The sequence below is a fragment of the Diadema antillarum genome, unplaced genomic scaffold, assembly GCF_040938485.1.
Source record: "Diadema antillarum isolate AM-2024a unplaced genomic scaffold, OU_Dant_1.0 seq00000079_RagTag, whole genome shotgun sequence".
Taxonomy (NCBI): Eukaryota; Metazoa; Echinodermata; class Echinoidea; order Diadematoida; family Diadematidae; genus Diadema; species Diadema antillarum.
In genome coordinates this window covers 712,334-738,924 of record NW_027271172.1, presented here as the reverse complement: position 1 = coordinate 738,924, position 26,591 = coordinate 712,334, and the positions used below count along the sequence as shown (strand labels likewise).

The following is a 26,591-nucleotide window of genomic DNA, read 5'->3' as shown; positions in this document are numbered from 1 at the left end:
TTGGAGGGGTAACCAAATATGGTCAAAGGCTTGCATGAACCCTGTATCACACAAAATTCCTCTAACAGATGAAGAGGAGCTCAACATCTTAGATGAATATACATGTAAGCATTCCAAATCTTCAGTTCTCACTCTTTCCCCACTGCTTGGCTACCCAAAATGAAAACCTGGTGGTAATGCTTTTTCAACCATTTATACTCACTCCTTAAAATAAGAAAGAAAATAAATAAAATGCAGTGCTGGAGTGAGAAAAAAACACATTGTATTCGTCAGGAAATTGGTGGATCTGAGAGAATACGGTAACAGATGACATCTGATACGCCATACAAATTCTCTGCATTTGACAATTCCTCTCCAAAAAGTCCAACAATTCTTACAAAGGAATCCATCTAAAGCAAGTCCAAACAAAGGCTAAGAAATATGGAGTGTAAGTTTTTAATTGATGGACCAAGGTTTGATACAGACACATTCGTTACTAACATATTGTCAGGTAGGTAAAAATAAATGCTCTCACTTAAATAGCAAATTCAACTGCATATCTTTATTAAACAAGCGAATAGGTTGCTTGCAAAGACAAGGGGTGAAACATTGCAGCTGTTCTCTTCCACCGATGCTACAAGCAACACATCCTAATTTCCTGTTCTTTATACGATGGTTTCGACAAATATCTAAGAAGGCTGCAGTAGGCTCCAGAGTTTGGTTCTAATGTACATATACCAGTCACATGGGTAGCTGCTCAGAGCTGGTGTAAGGCCTGCATTACCTGGTGCTTGGCTGTGATATGGGAATCAATCGCTGCACATGGCCTACATGAGAAAGAAGCACAAACACATTTTAAACACATTTGCTGATAATTCTTGTAATGATGGTATACTCATGGGGTGATTACAGTGAATTCTCACTGCTAAAATTCCTGGAATTGAAACTAAAATTAAGTTCGATTCATTTGAAAAAAAAAAAAAAAAATTGGTTGTGAAAGAAAAATTTTGACTAGTAGAATTTCAGACTTTTAAACACTTACTGTATATGACATATAATTCGTGAGTCTAAATTTTTGCGAATTGGGAATACCCGACGATTTAATAGAAACTGATCCTAAAATGAACTCTGTATGCTTCAAAGGAATTTATTTCTGCTTTGTAACTGAGCTCATGAAGAACAATCTTGTGAGCAATGCTTTTTCATACCATGAATCCACATTTGTCTCACTTTGGGAAGATACACTTTCAGAGCCTGAAACGTTTACACTTCACATGCAAATGTTTCAACAATTGCCTCTAAGTATGTAGACAAATGAAGGAATTTGCAAGAGTAGCCTTTTGTCTTCAATCCTTCAAGCTGTGCTCTCACCTAGACAGGAATGCAATGAGGATTGGGGCTGTTCTCCTGGGGAAGTAGTCTTGCCTGACGACGTGTTCAAGTGTGCAGAGCAGTCCCGTGGGATCTCCGACTGGTCTACATTTGTCCTCCCCCTAGGGTGTGACAACAACAGATACAGATACTGTATTAAGCAGACGTCAAAATGGAATATTACAAGCTAATGGCACAAAAATACCAAGAATACATTATATATATCGTCGCTGGGGTGACAAGACCTTGTATCTCAAATGTTGGCGAAAATGACTTGTTTTGATTTATGGTGAGATAGTCAGATATGTGATGTCCTGTCCAAATACCAGCTGTCTTACGCCAAAAATGAATCCCCCACTGCATATCAAAGGAAAGGGAATCCTACTTGTTATAGTACTTTGGCTGCCATGTTTTTTTGCTCTCTTGAACATTTGACACTTTGTACATACGAGGTCTTGTCACCCCAGCGACGATAAATGTATTGTCTTGAGTGAACATGACTTTTGAAGAATTAGAGAGACACACAGATGACAGAGGCAGATGTTGAAATATGTAGACACAGAATAGAAGCTTGTAACATCAGAATTTGGAATCATCTGTATCTGTACTTGCATTCCAAAATACATAATTCTTGTAAGGGATGTCCTGCAAACAGTTTGTGTGTGCTTGGGGAAAGTACTGTAATCTCTGACCTTGTGCATAATATTAGAGAAAATGATGATGGCCATAAACCCAGTTTGAAAAGGCCTTTCTTTGTAATGGTTTCATAAATAAATACAGGATGGTCTCCTGATGGCATAGTTTCAGACATCAGTGTCCATTTCATGTCACACTGCATTGAAAACCTTGGTTGAGATTTCCCCTGTAGGTAGGGGTTTTGCATGTGTTTCTCACATCTTTTCAATTATGCAAATTTTTCACAGCCATGACAAGAAAATAACTACCCAAGTAATAAGATTATATTGCTAGCTAAAAATTGACTGTCAGCTGCCACAAGTACTAAGAGAAATCTACCAATACGTCATTGAATATTTTATTTCTTTTTTTTTCTTTAATTATTTCAGCAGCTGCAGCTGTTGTGATGTATTGTGGTAACATGGAAAATGCCCAGGTATATTAATGGGAAATCTCAAGTTAAAATTCTGTGTGATGCAAAACACAATAAAACAAGATCTTCCACCTATTACGGATCGTCTTCGGCCCAGGTGTAATAGTGGTCACCTAGTGATGCTGGGGCAATAGAAATGGTAGGACCCTCTGGAAGATTTATGTGATAACTGAAGAGGCTAACCCTGTTTGAATAAGACCAAATAATCATATTTTATCATATCTCTGTTTGGTACAAATTGTCCATACAATGTAATTCTAAGTGTTACCCCTAATACCCCCCCCCCCCCCCCCCCCCGCCATCAAATTTTTGTCGGTGCTTCCTAACGCTTCAATATTTCGAATCGAAATTCCATGACTTTTTCTCTGTGATCCCTCCCACACATTTTGATTCAAAATTGTATGGTAATCAGACATGTGAGACTATTTGTTGGTTTTGTGAAGCATGGTCACACATGTAAACATTCAAATGAAACATCCAACGCTTTTGGAGTGGACTGAAAAAGACAGCTGCCACCACATCACATACTGAAGGGGGGAGGGGGGGGGGGAAGTAGTCCTAGCTACCTTTATCAGGCCAAGATGAACCAGGAAGGAGTTGATGACTGACTCCGCCTTGCACTTCTGTGAGGAAAAGAGCTTCCCAAGAATGGCATCTGCAAGAGTAGAGAGAAAGTGAATGAATCAGTGAAACACGGTAGGGAAAAATGTCGGTAGACCAGCATCCATTCCACTGGTGATTAAGTTCGAAAACCTTTATCTATCCATGAGTGTCTCTCATAATGTAAGGTTTTGCTCTTGTAATGAAAAATATACACTAATGGCATGTAATGTCATGGCTTGTTATACATGTAACATCAACAACAAACATGTAAACAGACTATATCAGCATCTAAAAAATGATTTTGTTCATGATTGTGGACTGATGAAGTTTTATCTTGACCAATTCACAACACTGGAGTGGTGAGTTTTGTTTGAAACAAACTGTACCTCGACAGATATGTGGAGGGCATGGATTGGAATAGTTTCATACCATCTTGTGGTTATAGATTCCCAATGACTGGACAGAACTTCACTGCCAACGTCACTATTCAGCATCACTTCCAACATTGACATCAATGATCACCATCTTCATCATTTTCTCTATAAATATCATTATCATCATCATCATCATATTCATATTCATGTCCACATTCATATCCATATCCATATCCATATCCATATCCATATCCATATCCATATCCATATCCATATCCATATCCATATCCATATTCATATTCATATTCATATTCATATTCATATTCATATTCATATTCATATTCATATTCATATTCATATTCATATTCATATTCATATTCATATTCATCATCTGCACATTTTCTTCCCTGCATACATGTACCTGAGCACTGGTTAACTGCATTCTTCACATCATTATTGGTGAGGACCGTCACAGAAGCAATCTTGACAAATGTCTTTACAGCCACAGATTCTTCATATACCTCGTCCTGTTTAGGGAGATGAAAAATAACATGTCAGCCACTTTCAAAAACACTGATCTTGATAATATATTAGGTGAAAATGGGTTAAGATATTAGGTAGACATTGCATAGTCAAGATCCATTAAGATCCATTGTCTATTAAAAAAACCAATGCATTTTGGAATGCAAGTATGGATAGCTCAACCACAGTATAGTGCAAAGGCAACTTCACAATACAGTGCACTCCTGTTATAACGAACACGGTTACAACAAAATAAAAATTCAGGCCGCAACATTACCAGTTCTTTGTTTTTTACTGTTTATTTGTTTGGTTATAACAAAATTGTGATATAACAAAAGAAAATTGCCAGTCCCAAGGACTTTGTTATAACAGGAGTCTACTGTACTGGTATGCATTTTGGTTTTATTTGCTTGAGGAAGCTTTGCCCGAAAATAAAGAGCATCTGTCACAATATTAGTGGATTCGGTTGGAGATTTTTATCATTCATGAATCAGCATCTCATCTCACTTTGCACATATTGTTTTGTCAAAACAAGTGACACGTTAAAATCCCTTAAATTTCTCATCTTATGTATAATATGAACAGACCTCTATCATTCTATTTGAAAGATTAATCATATGTGACCCGCTACAACATAATGATCCTAAAGTCGGGGGAGGACAATTTTCTGAAAATTGCATGACGTTATTCCCTTACTCTTCTACTTTAATTTCATATATAGCACAACTCATAAAAGGACTCGGTTGCGGAGATATTGATGATTTTATTAGCGCATGTCAAGTGGTTGAGGAAATCAGAGTTTCGAGAAAAATGCCTTCAAAGTTTTCCCTCCTACGCTATCATAATCAACGGGAGGCGAGACAGTTTTCACCACTTGACAATAGAAGGTATGCTCCTAGCGACCTCCGCGATGTTCATTCAAGCTTAGCGCCAGCGGACTATGCACGACCAATCAGTTATCAGGATGCCACACACTGACCAATAAGAACACTCCCTCGTTGCTAGGGGCGGAGTCTAGCTGCGGCGCTAAATCCAAATCTTCGGACACGTTTCTCTTACAGGTTGTACGTTGAAAGTTGGAAAATCATGGCCTAGAAAAACACTGATTTCTTGCCTTTCCTCTTATCATTTAGCTTCAAAATTTCGGCAGATGATAGACAAAACATTAGAGTACAGAATTATGCCAAAAACAGAAATCCGATTGTTTTGACCAATTTTGATGATGTGACTTCAAACTCCATTTTTCTCTGCTCAGCCGTCAGCGACTTTAGGATCCTTTTGCTGTAGCGGGTCACATATCTATTCAAGCCAATTCAAACATGGCATGTCATTGCACTTAAACTGTTTTGAAATGCTTTTGATGGTAAAAGTTTTGCTTTCCACTGCATACTTACACCAAGCTCCCTCAGTATTTTGTCAGCTGGATTGGCACCCATGGCTAGCAGCTTTGATGAGGTTGGAAATGTCAGGAACTCACCAGCAGTGACTGGAACCTTTTTTTTTTTTAGGGGGGGGGGGAGGCAATGGAGGCATAAAAAGGGAATATCAAGTCATATTTGTCAATACCTAAAAAAGATTGAATCTAATGATTATGGGTCTAAGCTACCAGTTTACGAAAGTCAGTTCAGACAAGGCTTTCCTTTTTCACGGCATAAATATTTTCAAATCATAATTTCAAGTAATAGAGTGTAGGGGGCACACTGTAGAGGTTCATTGAGTATGGTTTGTTGTTTCTACAGCACAAATATATTCAATTTGATTCTTCACACCTGGTACAGACAAAACACAGATACGGATACATTTCATGGGGGGGGGGGGGGGGGCAGAATGTAGATCACACAAACTTGTGAGCATGATTTTTGTGGTAACCCTGCCATTGCCCTTCAAATAGAGAAATTACTTGCAATTCTCAAGGAATTGAAGTTTCTTGGGGTTTTTTATTTGTAAAACGACAACTGCTTCTGGCAGTGCCACAAAATCCGCCTACAGGGGGCATACAAACAATTGACTCTGTCCATCTTTTCACAGCAATGAAAATGATGTGCAGTTGACCTCATTACCCTTTGTTACGAACAGAATAGTAATGATGATGATGATGATGATAGCATACTACTACATGTACAACTGCTGCTGCTGCTACTACTACTATTTATGATGATATAATAATGAAGTTTAAAATAACGTTCATTTTCATCATTCTCAATATCACCATCATCATAATTGTCCTAATATCTACTGCTACAGGATTACTACTATTATCACCACTGTCATCATAATCTAATTCATTAATGTTTTTACACCAGGGCACATATATTATGATAATGGTATGTATAGTACATTGTATTTCCTTACATCCTAGCCCTCTATGAGGTGTACAACACACACTGTATTGTAGGTATTTGTTGAACACATAAACAGGACTGTAATATCTGAACTTTTGTTTGTTTGCTTGCCTGCTTACTTTTGGCTATTTTTTATTTATTTATTTGGGTTTTTTTTTTGGTGTGTGTGTGTGTGTGTTTCTGCCTGTCTTCCCCATCATTGTTTGCATGTTCCAAGACAAGAACAAGAAATACAAGCATGTTCGTAATACAGCAGATTACATGGTATTAATAAAGGTGATTATTACCACGAAAATGTAAAAACAGCTGTACAAAGACTACATAGTACTAATCACGCATGTGGGAAAAAGAGAAATATATGACAGTGCACTGGGTAAAAAGATGAAAACTTTATAGAGGAGAACCTCACTATAATGAGCTGCTTGGGATCACTGGAATTTCCTAGCTTTATAGTGTATATCAGGTGTCTTGTTATATCAGGGTTTAAAACAAAAGAATACCTACGATTGGAATGGGACCTGCAAAAATTACCTTCTTAGGTATCTTTAAATACTGTATCTGACCTCATTATGGCAAGGTTCACTGTACAATATACATTCTCTTTCTGGCTACTACTATAGCATGAAGAAGGCAAGGTAATATTCACACAAGAATATGAGAAACAGGATTTTATTATAAAACCGAATGATATGAATCAAATCTCTACAGACAGGCAATAGGCAGAGTACAATGTATACAGTGTATCTACATTAATTTAATAGTCACACAATTTTTCCATAAGAGGTCTGTGAAATTAGTTTACAGGCAAATTATACCAGTTTTTGCTTCATTGCTTGAGCTAAAAGTGCGCAAGATGCACGCAGAATAAGTCATACTTTGGTACAAGAGGTAGTAGAAAAACATCACTATGCAGGTTAACAGTATCATACGCATCCCTTGTCTTGTGTTAGATGTTTATCAAAGCACACTGCATCTTGAAACGGCCTGCAAAAGTAGGCTCCGCAGCAATATCACACAACGTGAGGGCTAAAAAATGTAGTCTTCACAGTCAACTGGATCAAATTCGAGGTGGCACCTAAGAAATCCTTTTGGGGCTGGGGGTCAAATGAGGTCATTTCTTCTGTTTTATTTCTGACTAAATTGTTGATACATCACTTAGCACAGATATGATTTCCCTTGTGAGTCAACAGTGAACAATATCGCATGTAGATCTGTTGCTGAAGGTTGTTACTACATCTTACGTAATTTGATCACGAGAAAACAAAAAGTGACCACAGGATACTACCAAATCAAAACACTTGATGACAAGACATCGCTTGCATGCTGCTGCAAGAAAAAGTGTATTGGGATAAAGATTTACATGTTGCATGTTTATCTGCAACTCCATGGTACATGTAGGAAGAGATCTTAGCTAAGCTTCTGCACAGTACTTACAAAGCATGCTAGTGAGAGATGCCCGTATCTTGATATGGCAAACTGGCAATAATATTTCTCAATACGTCTCAACCAAGCAAGTGGACAGGGACTATGATGACGTAACACAGTACACGCCACTGATCACCTCTGACCTGCTTCTCATCTATTGGTGAAAGCAAAGAAGTACAATGTACGGGATCCCCATAATCCTATGACTCCCCCTTTCCACACAGAGTCACTGTCTCATATCAGTTCTTCTGCCAATCATATCAGCAAGACGGGGAGAATTCTGTCAGTGACAGATATCATACAGTCACCACCACTTTATTGGGACTCGGATGAATAGGAGTGCAGCTTCAAGAACCTGGTAGCGTGGAGAGACATGGGTGGCCTGATTTTAATCGATCTTCATTCGCTGCCCACCAGGGTACATTTGAAAACCAAGAAGAGTGCCCATTAGCGAGTACCTGCATTTATGCATTATGTCATAAAACATTGACAAATAAGTCCCCAATATATTTGTCTGACATGATCACTGAATATATTCCACAAAGAAATTTACGATCTTCTAGCCAGAATTTATTAAGTATACCAACAACCAAAACATGTTCATATGGGGATCGGGCTTTTCAGTCAGCAGCACCTGTACTCTGGAACAAATTACCAAGTCATCTTAGGGCCGTCACATGTACTCACACTTTCCTCAAGTCCTTCAAAAACATATTTATTTTGTTATTAAATGATTATGATATGTTGTATTTTGTATGTTTAATTATATTGTTTTGTTAAAATTATGTAAGTTGTAGTTTATGGTATTCTACTCAATTATGTAAAGCGCATAGAGATTCCAGGAATATTATGCGCTATATTATTATTATTATTATTATTATTATTGAAGCACATGCTCATTGATAATGGTCGACTCCAGTCAAGATTCTTCAACTGTGTGTGTACTAATACATACAGGGCCCCGTTTTATCAAAAGATAAAATTGATTTTAAATTACCTTAACACACAAGCTGCCATAGACTTACAGTTGAAATCAACTATATAATCAATTTTAACTCTTCATTAAACAGGGCCCTGGTCAATGACAAAGCTGTACACAATCTACTATTACGGGGATTCTTGAATATATCTGAGCCAGGCCAGCCTTCCCACTCTATGGTATCCCCACACTATTGCGTCTTTAATGGGACAATATCTTGGCAACACTTCTCAGGCATGTTACAATGTAATTCCACCTTGCACACGCAATTTAAGACATCTTTCAATTGACACAATCGTTTCATCAGGCAAGGAGTCTCACCCCCAAGATCCCCCACCCTCAGGTCATCCCAATTAAATAGTGACAACTGAACACACCACTCTGAATAGACTTAATTCACATTCTCTTTGTCCTCTTGGCTGGAAATGCCAGCTATCAAATTTTTAGTCTATCAGAATTTTTTAAAGAAAAATGGAATGTACGAAGTCTACTAAACATGACATCATATCAGATCTTTTAACATTGTCAAACTTTCAGGGTGGAAAGTTTCAGAAATAATGACTTGACCTTTACAAAAACCACATGAATCTACTACATTTCACAACAACTTCATTGCATCACCATTATTTACAATGTTAAAGCAATACCAATGGTATTCTATTTTCCAGTGTGTTTGCACATTTTTCCAACAATTTCCTAAAAGATGAGGTATTCTAAAAATAATTTTTCGTCATTCCATATTTCTTTCTTGATGAAGTCATCATTAGCATCATAATTTTGTTCAACAGTGCATAACAAAACACAATAAGGAACTGAAAAATTTGATTGTAAATAATCTAAATAACATGAAAGCTTTCACACTACAGAAGAGTACTTTTAAAGCTTATTTACCATAACAACACATTCTGTCTGCTTCAAGGTAGTACTTTCTACAAAAATATTTAATCTATTGTTACATACAGAGTTAAAGAAGACAAGCCTATATTCATCAAATCCACTAGAAAATTCAAGTAGTAGATGCTGAAAATCCAGAAAGCTAGAAAAATGTCATAACTAAAACTAGAAATGTCGCTATGGCGACTGGTATGCCTCCGCCATAATGCATGATTCTCCTAATAGGTCTAAATAGTACATGCGGACAATGTGTGATTACATTTTCAAAAAATTGACAAAATGTTAAAATGACAAGTTTGTCACAAATGTGTTGAATGCTCACCTTCCTTGACCTAGGTTTAATTGGATGAATAGGAGAGCATGTATTTGGGATTTACAGACTTTAACTTGACTTTGACCCATTCATACATTTATGCATGGAGTAACTTTCAAGGTATGGAGAAAAAGTGCAATTTCTGTATTGAATAGTAAATTGTTACCATTTTCATCTGGCCTTTGACCCAAAAACTCATAAGATAATCACTGTCAGGCAAAAGATGCACAGATATGTAGTACGTTTCAAGATAACTTGAGCCACTTCCGAGATATGGAGGAAAAACTTAGTTCAGCACTTTCACTTGATCTTTGACTTTTTGACCTTAGAGGCAAAAACAAAAGAAAAAAAAAACTTTCCAGAGAATCTCTATTAGGTTAAACATGTATACACTTAGTGTAAAAAAAAAAATAATCCTGCTGGCATTGCATAAACATGAGGGAAATAGTAAAATTTTGAAGTGTTGCCCTTGACCTTTGACCCCTGACCTTTGACCCCATGAACCCTAAATTCTCTAGATAATCACTGCCAGTCAGTACATGTATACTATCTTCCATGCAGAGACCTTGAACAATTTCCAAGGTACAGAGAAAAAAGGTAAAGTTTTAATATTTTTGCTTGACCTTTTGACCGTTGACCTCATGACCCAAACTTTCACCAGAGAATCTTAATTGGTTAATACATGTATACACTAATTTTCAAGAAAATATCTTCAAGCATTGCAAAGATATGATGGAAATAGTGAAATTCTATGTATTTGACCTTGACCTTTTGACCTTTGATCTTGAGCATATGCACCCAAAAGTTGATAGGCACAACTTCACCCCCTAATACACATACATGCCAAGTTTCATTAGGATACCTCAAAAGGTTTTGATAGTTACCTTGTCCACAAAATTCATTACGGATGGACGGAAGGACGGACGGAAGGACAGACGGACGGACGGACGAACGGAAGGACGGACGGAAGGACAGACGGACGGAAGGACGGACGGACGGAAGGACGGACGGACGGACAACCCGAAAACATAATGCCTCCGGCACCACTTCGTGGCGGAGGCATAAAAAATGCTAAACTTCCAGGAATATTTCTACTGCTCATTATTCCAATATAGTGGGTAGCAGTTTTAGCTAAAATGTGATTCTAGTCACAGTGACACACGGTGTTTTTGACTCAAATTCTACCCTGGCCTCCTAGGGTAGATACCCTGACAATAACCTGATATTATCTCAACAACATCCTGACAACCCTTCCGTTAAGATGCTCTCGCAGTAACATTCCGCTGAAACATTCAACACACATTTGCAACAAGTGCACATTTATATCACTTGCCCTACATTGGGGTTCAGTTCCCCTTGGTAATCTATGTGGGCTTATATAACATTTTATCATATTCCCTGCACAACTTAAATAAGAAAGAAATGGTTTTAATTTTTCAGAAAATGGGAAGAAGCTTTAAATGACTAAACAGGAAAGATTTTCATTCAAGCACAACAGTTTTAGAATCATATGATAGTGGTGCTGACATCGGGCAATTGGAGGTACAAATGAGTTGAAGCCTTCAAGCTGAGGAAAAGAGCTAGACAAATTCCATGAAAGAGAAGAATGCTAAATGGCATATTTTGAGTTTTATTTTCTCATCTTTTAAGAATGTTGAATCAAAAACAAAAGCAGTAAAGCATTTTTATGTTACACTTACACTAAGTAGTAACTTTTAGGGTAACACTTGTGTGTATACAGGTGTATCTCAATGCTTACTATGATAGCGTATGATTTTTGAATTGTTGAGATGACTATTAAATGCTCTATAATCAATATCAATCTCTTAAAAGTTTGTTTGATTCTCTTTCTTCTTCACTCTTTGAGATTCATATCAGATATCGTATTTGTTTCACAGCATTCTGAATCAAATCCCTGTTTTACTGCACATACTCTTTTGCATGAATGTCTTGTTAAGTGGGCCCTCAAAAGTTCTAACACTGTGTGAACCACTGGTGGTTGGAAGTTTGCCTGATAGCAGATACTGACAAAACATTCCATACAAGAATGAATGAGTTGGTTCCTTTCATCGGAAAGAGTTCCTCTTGATTCACAGTATTTGCATATTTCTCTTTTCTCACTGCTCAAGCTACTAACTTGAAAGAAGATTTGTCACACTCTGTACCAACATTTAATAATCCTGCCTTACAGATAAAATTTTGTGAAAAACCTGAGAGTTTACATTTAAAAGAAGGCTATATTAAAGGGATCGTATAGTTTTGGTTGAGAACAAACTCCAGGTTTCTAACATTTTTTTTTGTTTTTTTGGTAAGATAATAGGAACCTCTTATGAAATATGAAAGAGCATGTAATTCCAAGAGAAATCTAATGTTTATTTTGACGAAAATTGGTTTTGAAATGGCTGAGATACCCAAAACAGAGCAATCCTAATAAAAGGTGGGACCCACCTTTTATTAGAATTGCTTTGTTTTACTTTGTTTTTGGATGTCTCAGCCATTCCACAACTAATTTTCATCAAATAACTTTGAATTCCTTATGCTCTGTACTATTTAAAAGGTGGTTTCTTGGTATCTCGCAAAAAGTTAAAAGTCCAATCTTCATCTCCACAAATACTATACCATCCCTTTAAATGTATCAGATTAAATGCTGGGGAGACCGAAAGAGCTGTATAGTTTTTGAAAAAACAAGGTGCTCTCAAGGGATGATGTGCCAATATTGCCTCCTTTCCTGATTTGCCACAGGGGTGGGGGTATTTCCTGAGGTCCTAACGGTAGGGTGTGGGGCAGCGCTAGCTCACAGCTTCATTTTGTCCATGACTGATGCAAGATCCTCTCCAGCTTCAATTTTCTGGATTTTAGCGAAAAATTGACACAAAAAAGAAAGCCAAAAGAGAACTTCAGTTACTTCCAGACTTTTTGTTTTGTTTTGTTTTGTTTTCTGGCACATGATGATGATTGAAAGTATAATGCTTATTATTAATTTTAAACAAAATGGAAAGAGGAAGATTTGCAGTCATTTGACTGAGAAAAAATGAAATGGCTAAAGATAAAATGCTGTGTGAGCTATGAAATCATTAGAGGAAGTGAAAAGCCTTAACTTGTAAACCTTATACATTCCTTATGATTTAATTTGTAATTTGAAAATGGTAAATTTCAATTCATCTTTAAATAATTTTAACAGAATGCAACAGTTTGCTGATAAAGAGGGAAATTGCTGCATGGATTACCAGATTTCTTTTCTTCTTCAAGCTGCCTCTGAATGCGGGCAAAGTTTACTCCATGCTGCACATTAGGTATAGCTTTAGTATGAACTGTCTGATCTCTTCTATAGTGCTATGACAGCAGGCAGCCTTAATCTATGAATTTTTAAGGACTAGTAACAAGCTAAGAAGCAGTCCCTTGGGTCATGCCAAACCATGTGAAACAGCAGAAAACAACAACAACAAACAAACAAACAAAAGGTACATCCGATCCCAGTTATTGCTCTGGATAATTTGTGAGGGTAACACTACACAGGTAATGGAAACCCTGAATGGCATGACATCTCTTGCCTTCTCCTTCCACATAGTGAAAATAATTCTATCTATCTCACTTATACTCCAATGAGAAACAAACAAACATGGCACACAAAGTCAAGATGACTTAGCCCTCCATCATACAGCTGAAGAATGCAGATCAGAGAGACGTTCACAGGAGTGAGAGGAGGGCACACTGGAATGCCTGGCCTAAACTCCAGAGAGGTCCACAAAGAAGACAGCTACGGTCAAGGCATTCAATGCTACCACATCAGAACATAACCAAATATACAGGGCTTGACATCAGTGGTAATCTGGTGGCTCGGGGCAACTAAGAATTGATGTCAGGCCAACAAATCTCCAAAAGGCTATCTTTCAGTGACCATTGTTATGTTTCCTTTTATTTTAGGCCACATTTCTTTTGGGGGGCCACTAAAATTTCACATTTAAAAATTTCAGTGGCCTAAATGGGCCACCAGAGCAAAAAAAAAGTTAATGTTCAGCCCTGAAATATATGAATATATAACCTACAACAGAAGTGTGCACAGTCTTTAAAAAAAAAAATAATAATAACCAACAGTTCAACTACTAAGTCTATTTTTCTTGCAGGAGTATGCATTTGAGCCCTTGATAGACCCTCAACCCTCACTGCACAAAGGAAGTATTTTTTCTTTTTACTTTTATTCACTATACCAAATAACATCATTATTGGATGTAGTGGAAATTTACAATCCACAAAGAACACAGTGGCTAAATTTTGGTGACTTTTTAATCTAAAGTTTCACATTTTGTAATTTGAGGCAATTTATGGTTGATTTATTTGTAGACTTCCTACTAGATGATATCACAATCGGATATTTGTATAGCAAGAAAAAGCTTGACAATGATACGCTGAACAAATGTAGTGACCTTTGATCACTGTCCTATCACTACAATCATGCTCATGGAAGTGCAAACTGTCTATTAATTTCTACCCTTCCCACCACATCATATCCCAAACAAATGAAGATGCAGGCTCGGAGAATGCAAATTTTTAGCCAGAGTTCTGTGACAGTTCGTTTACCTTTGACCCTCTGGGGTTTTGCCCAAAATCTAATAAACACATGTGCACCGTATGCACCATACAAGTTGTATGTACCTGGGCCATGTATATAAAAATCTACTGAGCAGTTTCTATTTAAAACTGTGATAAGGAGAGGAGGGACGCTACAGACAGACAGACAATCCATAACATAACGCAGCTCACACCCTTACAGGCAGAGGCATAAAACAATTTCCTTTTAGAGATCAAAAACACTATTGTGAGATCGTAAAGAAATATTGAATGCCATTATGGTCATGGTTGCAACATACCTGCAAGCCTTTAAAAGTAGTCATCACTTCATATAGAAGCAGTCAATATTTCCTTTTACTGTTGCACAATACAAATATTCGATGACCTTGTCGACTGATTGGTTGAAGACAAAGCACTGTCATGTTGTTTGTGTTCAATTGATTGGTTTTTTTTTTTTTTGGGGGGGGGGGTTTGTTTTGTTTTCAATGACATCATGAGGTAGACTGATCTTGTGCTTGGTCCAGCTTTTTTACATTTGTAATGACGTCTTGAAATTGCAACAAGAATATAATACTCGCAAATAAGTTGCATGAATAGAAAATTACACATGTAAACAGGAGGGGACTGCGGCATACTTACATGTTAACATTAAGGGATTGTTGCAAAGATGTATCATGCACCAATCAGATGTTAAAACAGGGCTGCACACTAACCCATTTTTTTCGAAGGTACCTAGTTTTTCCATGTTTTACTGGTCAATTCCTGAAAAAGTTACTGGTCTGACAGTGATATTTACTGATCAGGGACCGTCGGACCAGTGCCAGTGTGCAGCATTGGTTAAAACCTGCGAGATGAAGGATAAGTGAAAAGGAATACGGATAACTCACTGCAGGTGTTGTGGGCTGCTTTGGCGAAATGGCGGTACCTCTGACCTGGAGATTTGGATCCTTGACTTCTGTCCCTTCCTCCGCATCCTCAACCTCCTCCTCCTCGTCCTCCTCGTCCTCCTCATCTTCACTGTCATCATCATCCGATCCCTCATCATCACTTGTAGGGGAAGCAAACATTGGGAAGAGGTTCAAATATCATAGGATAAAAGTGATGTAATTGAGACCACAGAAATTTTTAAAAGTGCCCCATGCTTGATTACGTGATTAAAATTTCTATGGGGACAAAAATACAAACGTATTTTGTGTCAACTTCATTATCAATGCTCACTCTTGGTTTTCAATTTTTTTTATTTTTATATACTTTGTAAGGCTAGTAAGGAAACATCAACTTACACTATAACAGTTAGGTCAAATCCTGGTCAGCTCAAGAGATGAACATGATCATGTTTTATAGTTTTGGAGGGAACCTTTTGCTTTTAATAGATATTTTACCCAGGGGCAAAAAATTGTGAGTTCTTATCCCATGAGAGAACATTTTCGTGCCAACAAATGGCAACAATGCAAGCTAATAGAATGATGGCCTCTTCAGCATAATGGCTAAAATATACAGCTGTTTTTTGTACAATGATAAAAACTGAGTGACACACTGTGATGTAAGGTGCATGGAAATATGATTGGAAACAATGCATGCATACCAAATTAAGTCGTCTGCCTGATATGCACCGCACAAAAAGAAAGAAATGGACTTACGATGGGCACCATCCTTTAGAGGTGACTAGAGGTCGTAAAAATGTACCAACCCAGAGCACTGTGCCTTATAAGAAGATATCAGCAATCAAGTTGGGGAAAAGATCCTCCCTACAGGAAAGGGTCCTTCTTACTGGTTACATCTGTGATACATGAGTTGGGGATAGCTCACTATGGCAATATTGGCGTTACTCTAACATTGCAATGGTCGTGTACTGTACACTCACAAATGATTCAAATCTGGAAATATTCCCACTAATTCACTGGAAACAAAAAACCACCAAGTCTCACCTAAGTGATCCCAGAGCATCGATGTGATTATTTGACTCCATGATGCTTTGGATGAGTTCGATTCCTTCCTCTCCGAAGCTGTTCCCTGGAAGAGAAACATTGGCATTCATCAAACTCAGATATACATAAATGGGACCAAGAATGAAATTGAAATACATCTAGTTGATGCACTCATTCTGAATTCATTAATACCATAGTCTTGTAGAATGCCTGTTATTGATTGTACACAACATATATAATTGTTGAAAAACAAGCAAACAGACAAACAAAACAGGAACTTAGAATTTCTAGGAAGTGATATTCAATGCACTAAGGAAATGAATCAAATGATGGAATTACTTTGTTTTGGACAAAGATCAATTTAATTCTATTAATTTCAAATGAAATTGAACATGACCTAATATACATTGCATAATAACATATTTTAAGGTATTTGTAATCTCAGCCTCCTCGGAAAGCACATATCTAACTATGAAAGTGAAAAGCATATATATCTAGCACTCTTTTCTGCATATAGAGGCAAATAAACAGGATTAATTCACTAAAATAATGTTATTTAATACACATTACCAAGGAACACATGGATATAAAAATACATCTTCAAGCTTGTACATCATTACTCACCTATCACCGAAGTGATACATACAAGTACAGAAGTATTTTTTTTATGGTACAAAATACACACAAGACGATGGTTTTTGCATATGAACACACCATTAAGTTGTACATTTTAGATAATAGAGTTATTCATAGATTCATGCTTGACTGCAAATCAAAGCATTATTACGTCTCAATGAAATATCATGCAAAGCAGTCAAATTCTGTGGACTGGACAAGCTCTAACAGAACAGACAATGCTCTCCATCAATTTATAAGATTAAAAGTACTTTTTAAAAATGTTTAGTTTGCTAATTTTAAGTTGCATGGTCCAACATGATGCTATGGTCTCTGGTTTTGTGTAAATGTGAAGCTCTGAAAAACATGGGGCGGAAAATAAATCCTAAATGCTTCAAAAATGCTGAAATTCTGCGATTGGCCAGATTTACCACACTAAATTTTTCCACATAGACACCAGCATTCAAATAAACCTTGCAGTAAATGGTTCATTTGCGTGAGCATGATATCTGGTTATAAATCTATTGAGAATAATGCTCAAACCTTTTGTATGCTTGGGTGTTTTTTCATGCATTCACACAACGTCATACTGCTAAGTGTGAAAAGCATACCAATTTCTGAAACTGAGCTGCGCAATGTGAAACGATGTTTTTCAAGTCTCATGTCAAGGGATCTTTGTTCTCATTTTACACCCTATTAATGTTGCTGAAAACTTCAGCAAATAATAAAACACAGAACCATTAAGCAAGAATACAAGCAAGCAGTGATACATACCCAATGCTTTCTGTAATTAGAATGCTTGCCGGAGCATTTCTTTTTTTCATTTCTACAAGAGTTGGCTACCGCAATGACATGAGAAATAAAATTCCAAATGCCAATGTATACACAAAAGGCCAAATTAACAGCAGCAAGACTGAGCAGATACAGTTTTTAGGTTCCTTACCATTGAGATCGAGGAGTTTGATGTGATGCTTGGTGTCCATGCTCTCTGCCACCTTGACTGCTGCCTCCCGTTTGATCTCTCCAAACGACAGGTTCAACTCCTGGTGTTGGACAAATCGGGTTATTTGCTGTTACAAGCTACTGACATACTGGCACCCATCTCCCACCTTTCAAAGCAATTTTTTCCTTTTATTTCCCCCCCCCCCCCCCCATAAAATTTGCAAGGTCATCTTTATCTTTTTGAGTGAGAGCTTTATTGCATATAATGGATAAGGCTTGGGGGTCTGAAAGACGAAATTATGGGTTCAAATTATGTCTGATCATTATGTCCGTGGACAAGGCAATCAACTCACTTTGTCACTCTGACTAGGGTGTATGATTTGGGTATGTGACAACAGTGTGATAATGAGGACAATGATAGGGACCTCTATGAGAATAGTGTTAATATCACTAACAATCTATCATCATCATCATCATCATCATCATTATCATCATAATAATACTAACTCTTTTTCATACATAGTGCACTTCAGACTTCAGAATTTTGATGCGCTTTACTAATTATTACAATACCTAATCAGTGTCATCATTTCAGTGCACACTTCTCTTCATTACAGCAAAAATGTTCCTTTGTCAAACTCTAGAAACTCTTCTACTCTTCTCTATCTTGCTGGTTCAAATGCTGCCTCCTGATCTGAATACACATCCTATATACACCCCAGCAACAGTGTGAGAATTGCAATACCACACATTATCTGAGGAAGTCCAGGGTGCAGATACCATCATTCCCCCCAAATTTACTCTACAAATGACTCTCTTCCATTAGATTTGATATTAAACAGCACCGTTCAGTCATATGTCGGCAGTAAATGTCTGCCTAATAAAGTTTCTAGTCATGCCTATGCCTCGGCCAGGATCCAAACACATCCAAAAGTGGTTTGGATGTTGCCCTTTAAGTAGTGACACATTACCTTGAGGTTAGGCACCCCCTCCATGAGGCTCTCTGCGATGGCGGAGGCACCTTCCGACCTCACGAGGCAGTCACCAAAGTTGATCACCTCCAGCTTGAAGAGGTTTCTGATAGCCTGTTGAGATTCAGAGCAAGGAAGGGTAAGGGAGGTAAGACAAGGTGGTAATAAAAGTTAAACTAATTTTCGCTGTACTCTTAAATATCTAACAGTGGGACTAGCATGTAAGAAAATAAAATGTTGACAGTCTATTCCAGTTATTTATTCATCTTTTTTTATATATAATTGGGGTGTTAATTGCATTGAGAAGACTGTAATAGTCATTTAAGATACTTCAAAATGATTCTGATGTTCTGTACAAGTACACAATTATTACACTAAAACAAAACAAAAATCAAAACAAAACAACTCTTGGGGAATAAAAACAAATAAATACAACACAACACTTAAGGAGAATCTGTAATAATCCCCAAAGAAGAGAGCTTTCTAGGGCTGGAAATTTGTACTCTATGTAAACATGTTATAGAACATGCTGCCTTTTTGACCACACAAGGGTTTGGCTTCCCTTGCTGTATCTACAACATTGTATGTCCTGGCTCAATATATCTCTTAGTATTTTGAAGCATCATCGATTTTGTACAGCAAAGCAACTTGAGAGATATTTTTTTTCCATTATCTGCAGGGGTAGTTCATGTGACCCACGATCAGCATTCATGCTCATCAGTATCTATAGCAGGTGTCATCATCATCATCATCATCTTTTCCTCTTGTTTTCAGGATACTTTAAACAAATATCATCATTTGACATCAGCCTTTAATTACCTTTGCCATTGGCACTGCTCCTTCAGCTGTGAAGGTGTTGTCATTCAGGTTCAATATCTGCAAAGTGAGAACAATTTCTGTTTAATACATGATCAAACATCTAGAAGTCACATCAAGTAGCACCTGGGAAATTTCCAATTATGGAGCACTTGGGACACAACAATCATCTCTGGAGAAATACAGGAAACACTTTGTATTTTGCACATTGGGGCTTGTACAACAATTTCATGAGTGGTTGACTATGTGATCACAAACCACAACTTCACATCTTGTTGTGAGATGTGATATTCTTGTGAGTTGTTAAAATTTTGGTGAATATCACTCTTCTTGTGAATTTCATGTATATAAGTCAACTCGTGAAATTTTACCGGTAACACCGATCTTTTCTTAGAAATGCAGTCTTCGGCAGCAGCATGCACTTTGAATAAATGACCAAATTACCAACACACCCAAAGGCATATACTGCATGTCAAATTAAAAGTTGACAAGACAATAACACCAACAATAGCAAAATCTTATAATACAAGTGTGCATTACTACTCATTCTGGGTGCCAAAAACCCAGATGCCTGTTGCCAAAGGCAAATTCAAAATTCACTGATTAATCAATGCATATAAAAAGGACACATGTGCAGGTTAAAAGTACACAACCCTAGCCAAGTTGTGAAGATGAGTAAGTGGGAGATAAATATCTTTCGAAATGCTGAAAGAATATTTTTATGATCATTTAAACTGTTCCAAATGTCACCTCGTCTTTAATTGGAGCAGAGGGTGGAGGGAGGGTTGAGGTCAATCAAGTCCAGGTACATTTAACATATGAAGAATGGGTGGAATCTATTTGTCCACCACCTGCTATATTTGAGAAGGTGCACAAAGGTGTTGTAGTTTGTATGTCTGTCTTACCCTTAGGTTGTGACTGTGTTCCACTGCATCCGCCAGTGCTGTGATTCCTTCATGGTTGATTCCGTTCTGCGGCATGGCTATCTCCTCCAGAGTTCCTATCGTCTGATGGGGTCACAGGTCATAAGGAAAACATAACAATGTATTCATACATCATATGCTTTTTCATTGGTGCAATGACAATACATACACATACAAATATATACCAAAATAATTACGTCACTACACAACACAGAAACACTCATACACACACAGACACACAACATAAACGTCCACATTGAAAATATTGACACTAAACCCTAACACAAACACCATATCAACATCCATCCCCATGAAATACACACACACACACACACACACACACACATACACACACACACACACACCAGCAATGTCTGCAGAAACATACATCCAAATACCCACACATATATAAACACACCACACAGACACCCACATGACCTCACCTTGAACGCCTCGGCAAGTGCAATCGCCCCCGGGTTCTCTAGCCTGTTCCTTCCTGCTACAAAGACTCTGAGGGAGAGAGGCTTTCCTGCCCTCGAGCTGTTCTTATGACAGGTAATCAGAGCTTCTGCCATGATCTTGAAAAGGGAAAAAGTGTACAAGAAAAAGACAAAATACAGTGCACTTCCATTAAAACCAACACTGTTAACAGAAATTCTGATTACATAAAAGTAAAATTCAGGCCCCAACATTATCCGCTCTAAGTCTTTAATTGTTTGTTTGTTCTGTTATAATGAAATTTCAATATAATGAAAGAGAACTGCTGGTTCCAAGAACTTCAATATAACGGGAGTCCACTGTAACAGATATTAGCACACAAGTTCAAAGAGGTTTACGATGGCACTTTCTCTCCTTTTTAGGACACATGCATGAGCGCGCACACACACACACATGAGATACGTATAATCATATGTGCATACACATTAGGGATGCAACCAGAAACAATTGTGGAGGGGGGGGGGGGGGGGGGAGGAGGGAAAAAAAAAACAATGGATGCACACAATCTATGTTCCCCCAGATGACTATAAGATGTAGAAATGCACTAAAGATTGACTGGGATAATCAAATTCCTGTGGGTACCTTTCCACCGATGCCCAGCCCATTGTTGTTGAACCTCATCTCACGTAGCGTGTAGCACGACGGGCTCTCCAGTAGTTCCTTCACAGCCTTGACGCCATCAGGTCCAAAGGCGTTGTCACTCAGGTCCAGCTCCACAAGGTGAGCTCCGGCCTTCATGATTCCAGCCCCGAGACTTCTCTGTCGAGGCATCCAAAGAGATTGGAAGGCGTGAAGACATGGTGAACTTTTTTGCCATTTGTACAGCATTATGGAAATCATAGTAATGAAGTAAGGTACTATATCAGAGTTACAAGTAATCTTACACACAAATCCTAAAGAAACAACATCAACACCAATAAAAAGTGTTGGTTCTCTCTATTCTGCACATGTCACAATTATGCAAACTGGAAAACTGTAGAATCCCTTTGATCAAATTTGACTTGACACATACCACACTTCAAATTTATTCCAACTACATGTGTAGTCTTGCTGCATCACCTGATAAAAGTGTAAAACCACAATTAATTTGTAAATGCTGCAACAACTTGGTTTTAAAGACATATCATGTGCATTGTTTGTATTTGTATGGAAATCAATATCCTGTATCCAATCTGTTTTCCTCACTACCCAACTCAAACATATGTGACCCGCCACAATAAAAGGATTCGAAAGTCGCTGACTGCTGAGGCGAGAAAATCAAGTTTAAAGTCAGATCATCAAAATCAGTCAAAACCATCGAATTTCTGCTTATGACATAGTTTTGTAGTCTAATGTTTCGTCTATCATCTGCTGAAATTTCGAAGCTAAATGATCAAAGGAAAGGTAAAACAAGAGACCCGCGGGTCTAGCGCTCACCTGAGTATCGCAAGTTCACCTTTCACGCAGTCACTAATCTAAATTATTCAAAGCTCTACCAAAATTTGACCAGGCATTCTCAAGTAGAAGATGAAAATGTACAATAAGGGCCCAAATTTTTTAAGATTCCTTAATTTGGGGGGATTGGGGCCCCCTGGGGCCCTCTGGGTGGGGCATGGTGCCCATTTTCATAAATTGAGATCCTGACCCCCTAGGGATGCTACCTGCCAAATTTGACGAAAATACATCATGAGGTTTTCAGGAAGAAGATGAAAATGTACAATTCAGGCCCCCATTTGGACCTTCCCAACCAAACCCCCCCCCCCCCCCCCCCCAAGAGGGGCACCCCTGGATCTCCTATGAACAAACTTGAAACTACAGTCATTAATGTACTCACTCATAGTATTATCTTAGCTCTATAACTTCTGATTCTAGAGAAGATTTTTACAGATTCCTTCATTTTGGGGGTTTGGGCCCCCCTGGGGGCCCCCTGGGTGGGGCATGGTGCCCATTTTAACAAATTGAGATCCTAACCCCCTAGGGATGCTACCTGCCAAGTTTGGTGAAAACGGGTCATGGGGTTCTCAAGAAGAAGATAAAAATGTACAATTCAGGCCCCATTAGGACCCGCCTCATCCCCCTCCCCTGAGTCCCAAGGGGGGCACCCCTGATTCTGCCATGAACAAACTTGAAACGCAGTCATCAATGTACAAACTCATAGTATTAACTTAGCTCTATAACTTCTGGTTCTAGAGAAGAAGATTTTTACAGATTCCTTAGTTTTGGGGCGTTTGGGCCCCCTGGGGGCCCCCTGGGTGGGGCATGGTGCCCATTTTAATAAACTGAGTTCCTAACCCCCTAGGGATGCTACCTGCCAAGTTTGGTAAAAATGGGTCATGGGGTTTTCAAGAAGAAGATGAAAATGTACAATTTAGGCCCCATTAGAACCCCTCCCCACCCCCTCCCTTGGGTCCCAAGGGGGGCACCCCTGATTCTGCCATGAACAAACTTGAAACTACAGTCATCAATGTACTAACTCATAGTACTAACTTAGCTCTATCACTTCTGGTTCTAGAGAAGAAGATTTTTACAGATTCCTTAATTTTGGGGGTTTGGGCCCCCCTGGGGGCCCCCTGGGTGGGGCATGGTGCCCATTTTAACAAATTCAGTTCCTAACCCCCTAGGGATGCTACCTGCCAAGTTTGATGAAAATCGGTCTTGGGGTTATCAAGAAGAAGATGAAAATGTAAAAAGTTTACGCACGACGCACGACGGACGACGCAAGACGCAAGACGCAAGACGCACGACGCATGACGGACGCCGGACGAAGGGCGATCGCAATAGCTCACTTGAGCCTTTGGCTCAGGTGAGCTAAAAATGAGTGTTTTTCTGGGCCTTGCTTTTCTGACTTTCAACAGAACAGACACATGTCCAAAGATTTGGATTTAGCGCTGCAGATAGACATCACCCCAAGCAATGAGGGAGTGATCTTATTGGTCAGTGCGTGGCATCCTGGTTAATGATTGTCGTGCGTAGATCACTGGCACTAAGCTTGAATGAACATCGGAGAGGTTGCTAAGAGCAGACCCTCTATTGTCAAAAGGTGAAAATTGTCTACCTCTACTCGATCACAATCCCATCGGAAAGAAAACTTTAAAGGCGGTTTTCTCAAAACGCTGATTTCCAAACCACTCATCATGTTCTCATAAAATCATTGACATCTCCATAACTGTGTACTTTTATGAGTTATATTTTATATGAAATTAAAGCTGAAGAGCAAGGGAGTAATGTCATGTCATTTTCAGAAAATCGACCTCCCTAGACTTCTGGACTTTTGTTGCAACAGGTCACATATGATATCATTCCCCACACCCCTGGACATGTAATGAAGTGTAACTTACCAAGGCTGGTGGTATTTCTGAACGTAATCTCCCAGTAAACATGTCACTCCATCTTGCTCTCTGACAAAGATGAAGAACGAGAAAGAGAGATGCAAATTTATGATACGTGCGCAGTAAAAGGTGAAACAATGAATGGAATCGTCCGTTGAAAAGCATCTGCATGCTAGGAGTTGGAAGAGTGGATTTATGTTGATTCAAATCACATCCAGTCTCAATGGCGAGCAATGCAGAGTATCACCAAAAAAAGAAATAAACTCAAACTGTATTCTATACTTAAAGAAATGCTAGAAAACAAAAGACAGTCAGTCAAACAATACTGCACTTTCTTATGACAATGAGACATGCAAACCACAGTATAATTTCAAACAAATACATGTAGTCCCATTTACTGTCTAGTGTGTAACCTCTTCCTTTCTCATCCAGTAGGCAAGTATGGGAGTCTACGAAAATGTAGAACTACGATGAATGTACCTGACACATTAAGCATCTTTTGACGGCTATGGAAAGACTCTAAAATCTCATAAATTGATTTTATCGATATCTAATGCATAGGAAATTTAGTAATTCTTCAAATATCATATCACCAAAGAAAGAGTGACAGTGTTCCATGATAAACTTACCTCAAATTCTGGTTTGGTTTCCAAGGCTTTGGCAATGGCCTCTGCAGCTTTAACACCAACAGTATTGCCACTTAGGAGCAATGACTGCATTCCCTCACATGACTGGATTGCAGCGACAACATCTCGTGCTGTATTCAATCGACAAATTATACAAAGAAAGAGCTTCACATACACAATAAACAAGGCAACATCTCATTCACAGCTGGATGCACATACAATGGTGTATGATGAGCTACTTTTGTATAAAAAAAGCATACCGTACATGCTGTAAATTTCATCAGGTATGGGTATCTGCTGTTCAAATACTCTACACAGTATTAACAAGTGCAGGAGAACCGATTTGCTCACTTGCATTTTTTTTTTCATGCTGTTGTACTTGACTATCACGATTTTGATGACTCCACAGCCTAAGAATTGTCTGTTCACAAGCATCTCATAAAGCACAATAAATGAGGATGTAAACTTCATGTATTTGTCTTTGTTTACATATGCAAACTCTGGAGATTGATTTCCCTCCTTTCTTAGGGAACATACAACACAAACCAAACAAAAAATAAAAATTGCGAAAAGTGAAGATCTAACATTCATCATTTACAACACAATCTCATTCTAGTCCACTCAAAATTTCGTACATCTAAAAGAGTTATGCACACTTCCTGACAAAGCAAAAATGCAGAGGTGTTAAACAGTAGTCGGCATGTTTTTCTCTCCTGTTCAAAGCATGCTATTACATCAGACACACAAATTGCTATTTTTTGTATCTGTTTGATTATATCAACATAGCACCAACTGAATATAATTAATCTGAGTTTAAATAAACAGATGCATAGATATGCATATGGCTTCTGCATATCATAAGCACTTGAACGAATAATCAAAGGGACAAAGAGGGAATAATATTACTGATCAATCATAGAAGAGTAAATAGATTGAAATTTGAACATGTTTCTGTCATCAAGACTCATGACAATGCATGGCAATGAAAGTAGAACCCCCTAAGGCCCTACATAAATTTAGGGAGCCTAAATTTATTTGCCTAACGTTAGGCTACTGTGGAAATTTTCATCGTGTAAATTAGACCTGAACATTTTTCGTATAAATTTCTCGCTAAATGAATCTAGGGTGAAAATAAATTCACTCTACAGGTTTTTCTTTTTGGGGAGCTTTTATGTATGCAACACTATTTAATGTTTTTGATTCTGCAGAATTAAAAAAAAGTGCCAAATTCTTTTCTCCCCGCCAAGCAAGAAAAATCACTCATATAAAGATTTCCACACACGACAATGAATGCATGGGACTAGGTAGTATAAATACCCACTCTCCTTTCATTGAAAAGACGTCTACGTTTAAACCTGTTAAAAATGTTATCCTACCATCATCCTCTGAGTCCAGTTTCAGGCCTTTTCCAATAAAGGACACCTCGATCAGTTGGTCAACAGAAGCTTTAGCCAACTGTGCTGTCACGGCTGAAACGTCCGACAT

General features: G+C 38.1%; 1 protein-coding gene across 1 annotated transcript; it reads right to left on the bottom strand.

Annotated features, from left to right (window-relative positions):
- LOC139726125 (ran GTPase-activating protein 1-like) lies at positions 1-26,591 on the bottom strand. Its single transcript, XM_071637203.1, has 16 exons — positions 26,483-26,591; positions 25,110-25,237; positions 24,490-24,549; positions 21,755-21,931; positions 21,118-21,252; positions 20,657-20,758; positions 19,755-19,811; positions 18,936-19,049; positions 17,966-18,065; positions 16,408-16,492; positions 15,367-15,526; positions 5,352-5,450; positions 3,857-3,962; positions 3,025-3,113; positions 1,351-1,472; positions 1-806 (listed from the first exon to the last, which is right to left on the bottom strand). Exons 1-16 carry the CDS (start codon positions 26,589-26,591, stop codon positions 737-739), a joined length of 1,713 nt encoding a protein of 570 aa, XP_071493304.1. The 3' UTR covers positions 1-736.

Coding starts and splice junctions, on each gene's coding strand:
- LOC139726125 (XM_071637203.1), bottom strand. CDS start 26,591: ATGTCGGACGTTTCAGCCGTGACAGCACAGTTGGCTAAAGCTTCTGTT. Junction 25,238..26,482: donor ACTGGACTCAGAGGATGATG/GTAGGATAACAT, acceptor GATTGAATACAG/CACGAGATGTTGTCGCTGCA. Junction 24,550..25,109: donor AAACCAAACCAGAATTTGAG/GTAAGTTTATCA, acceptor CATCTTTGTCAG/AGAGCAAGATGGAGTGACAT.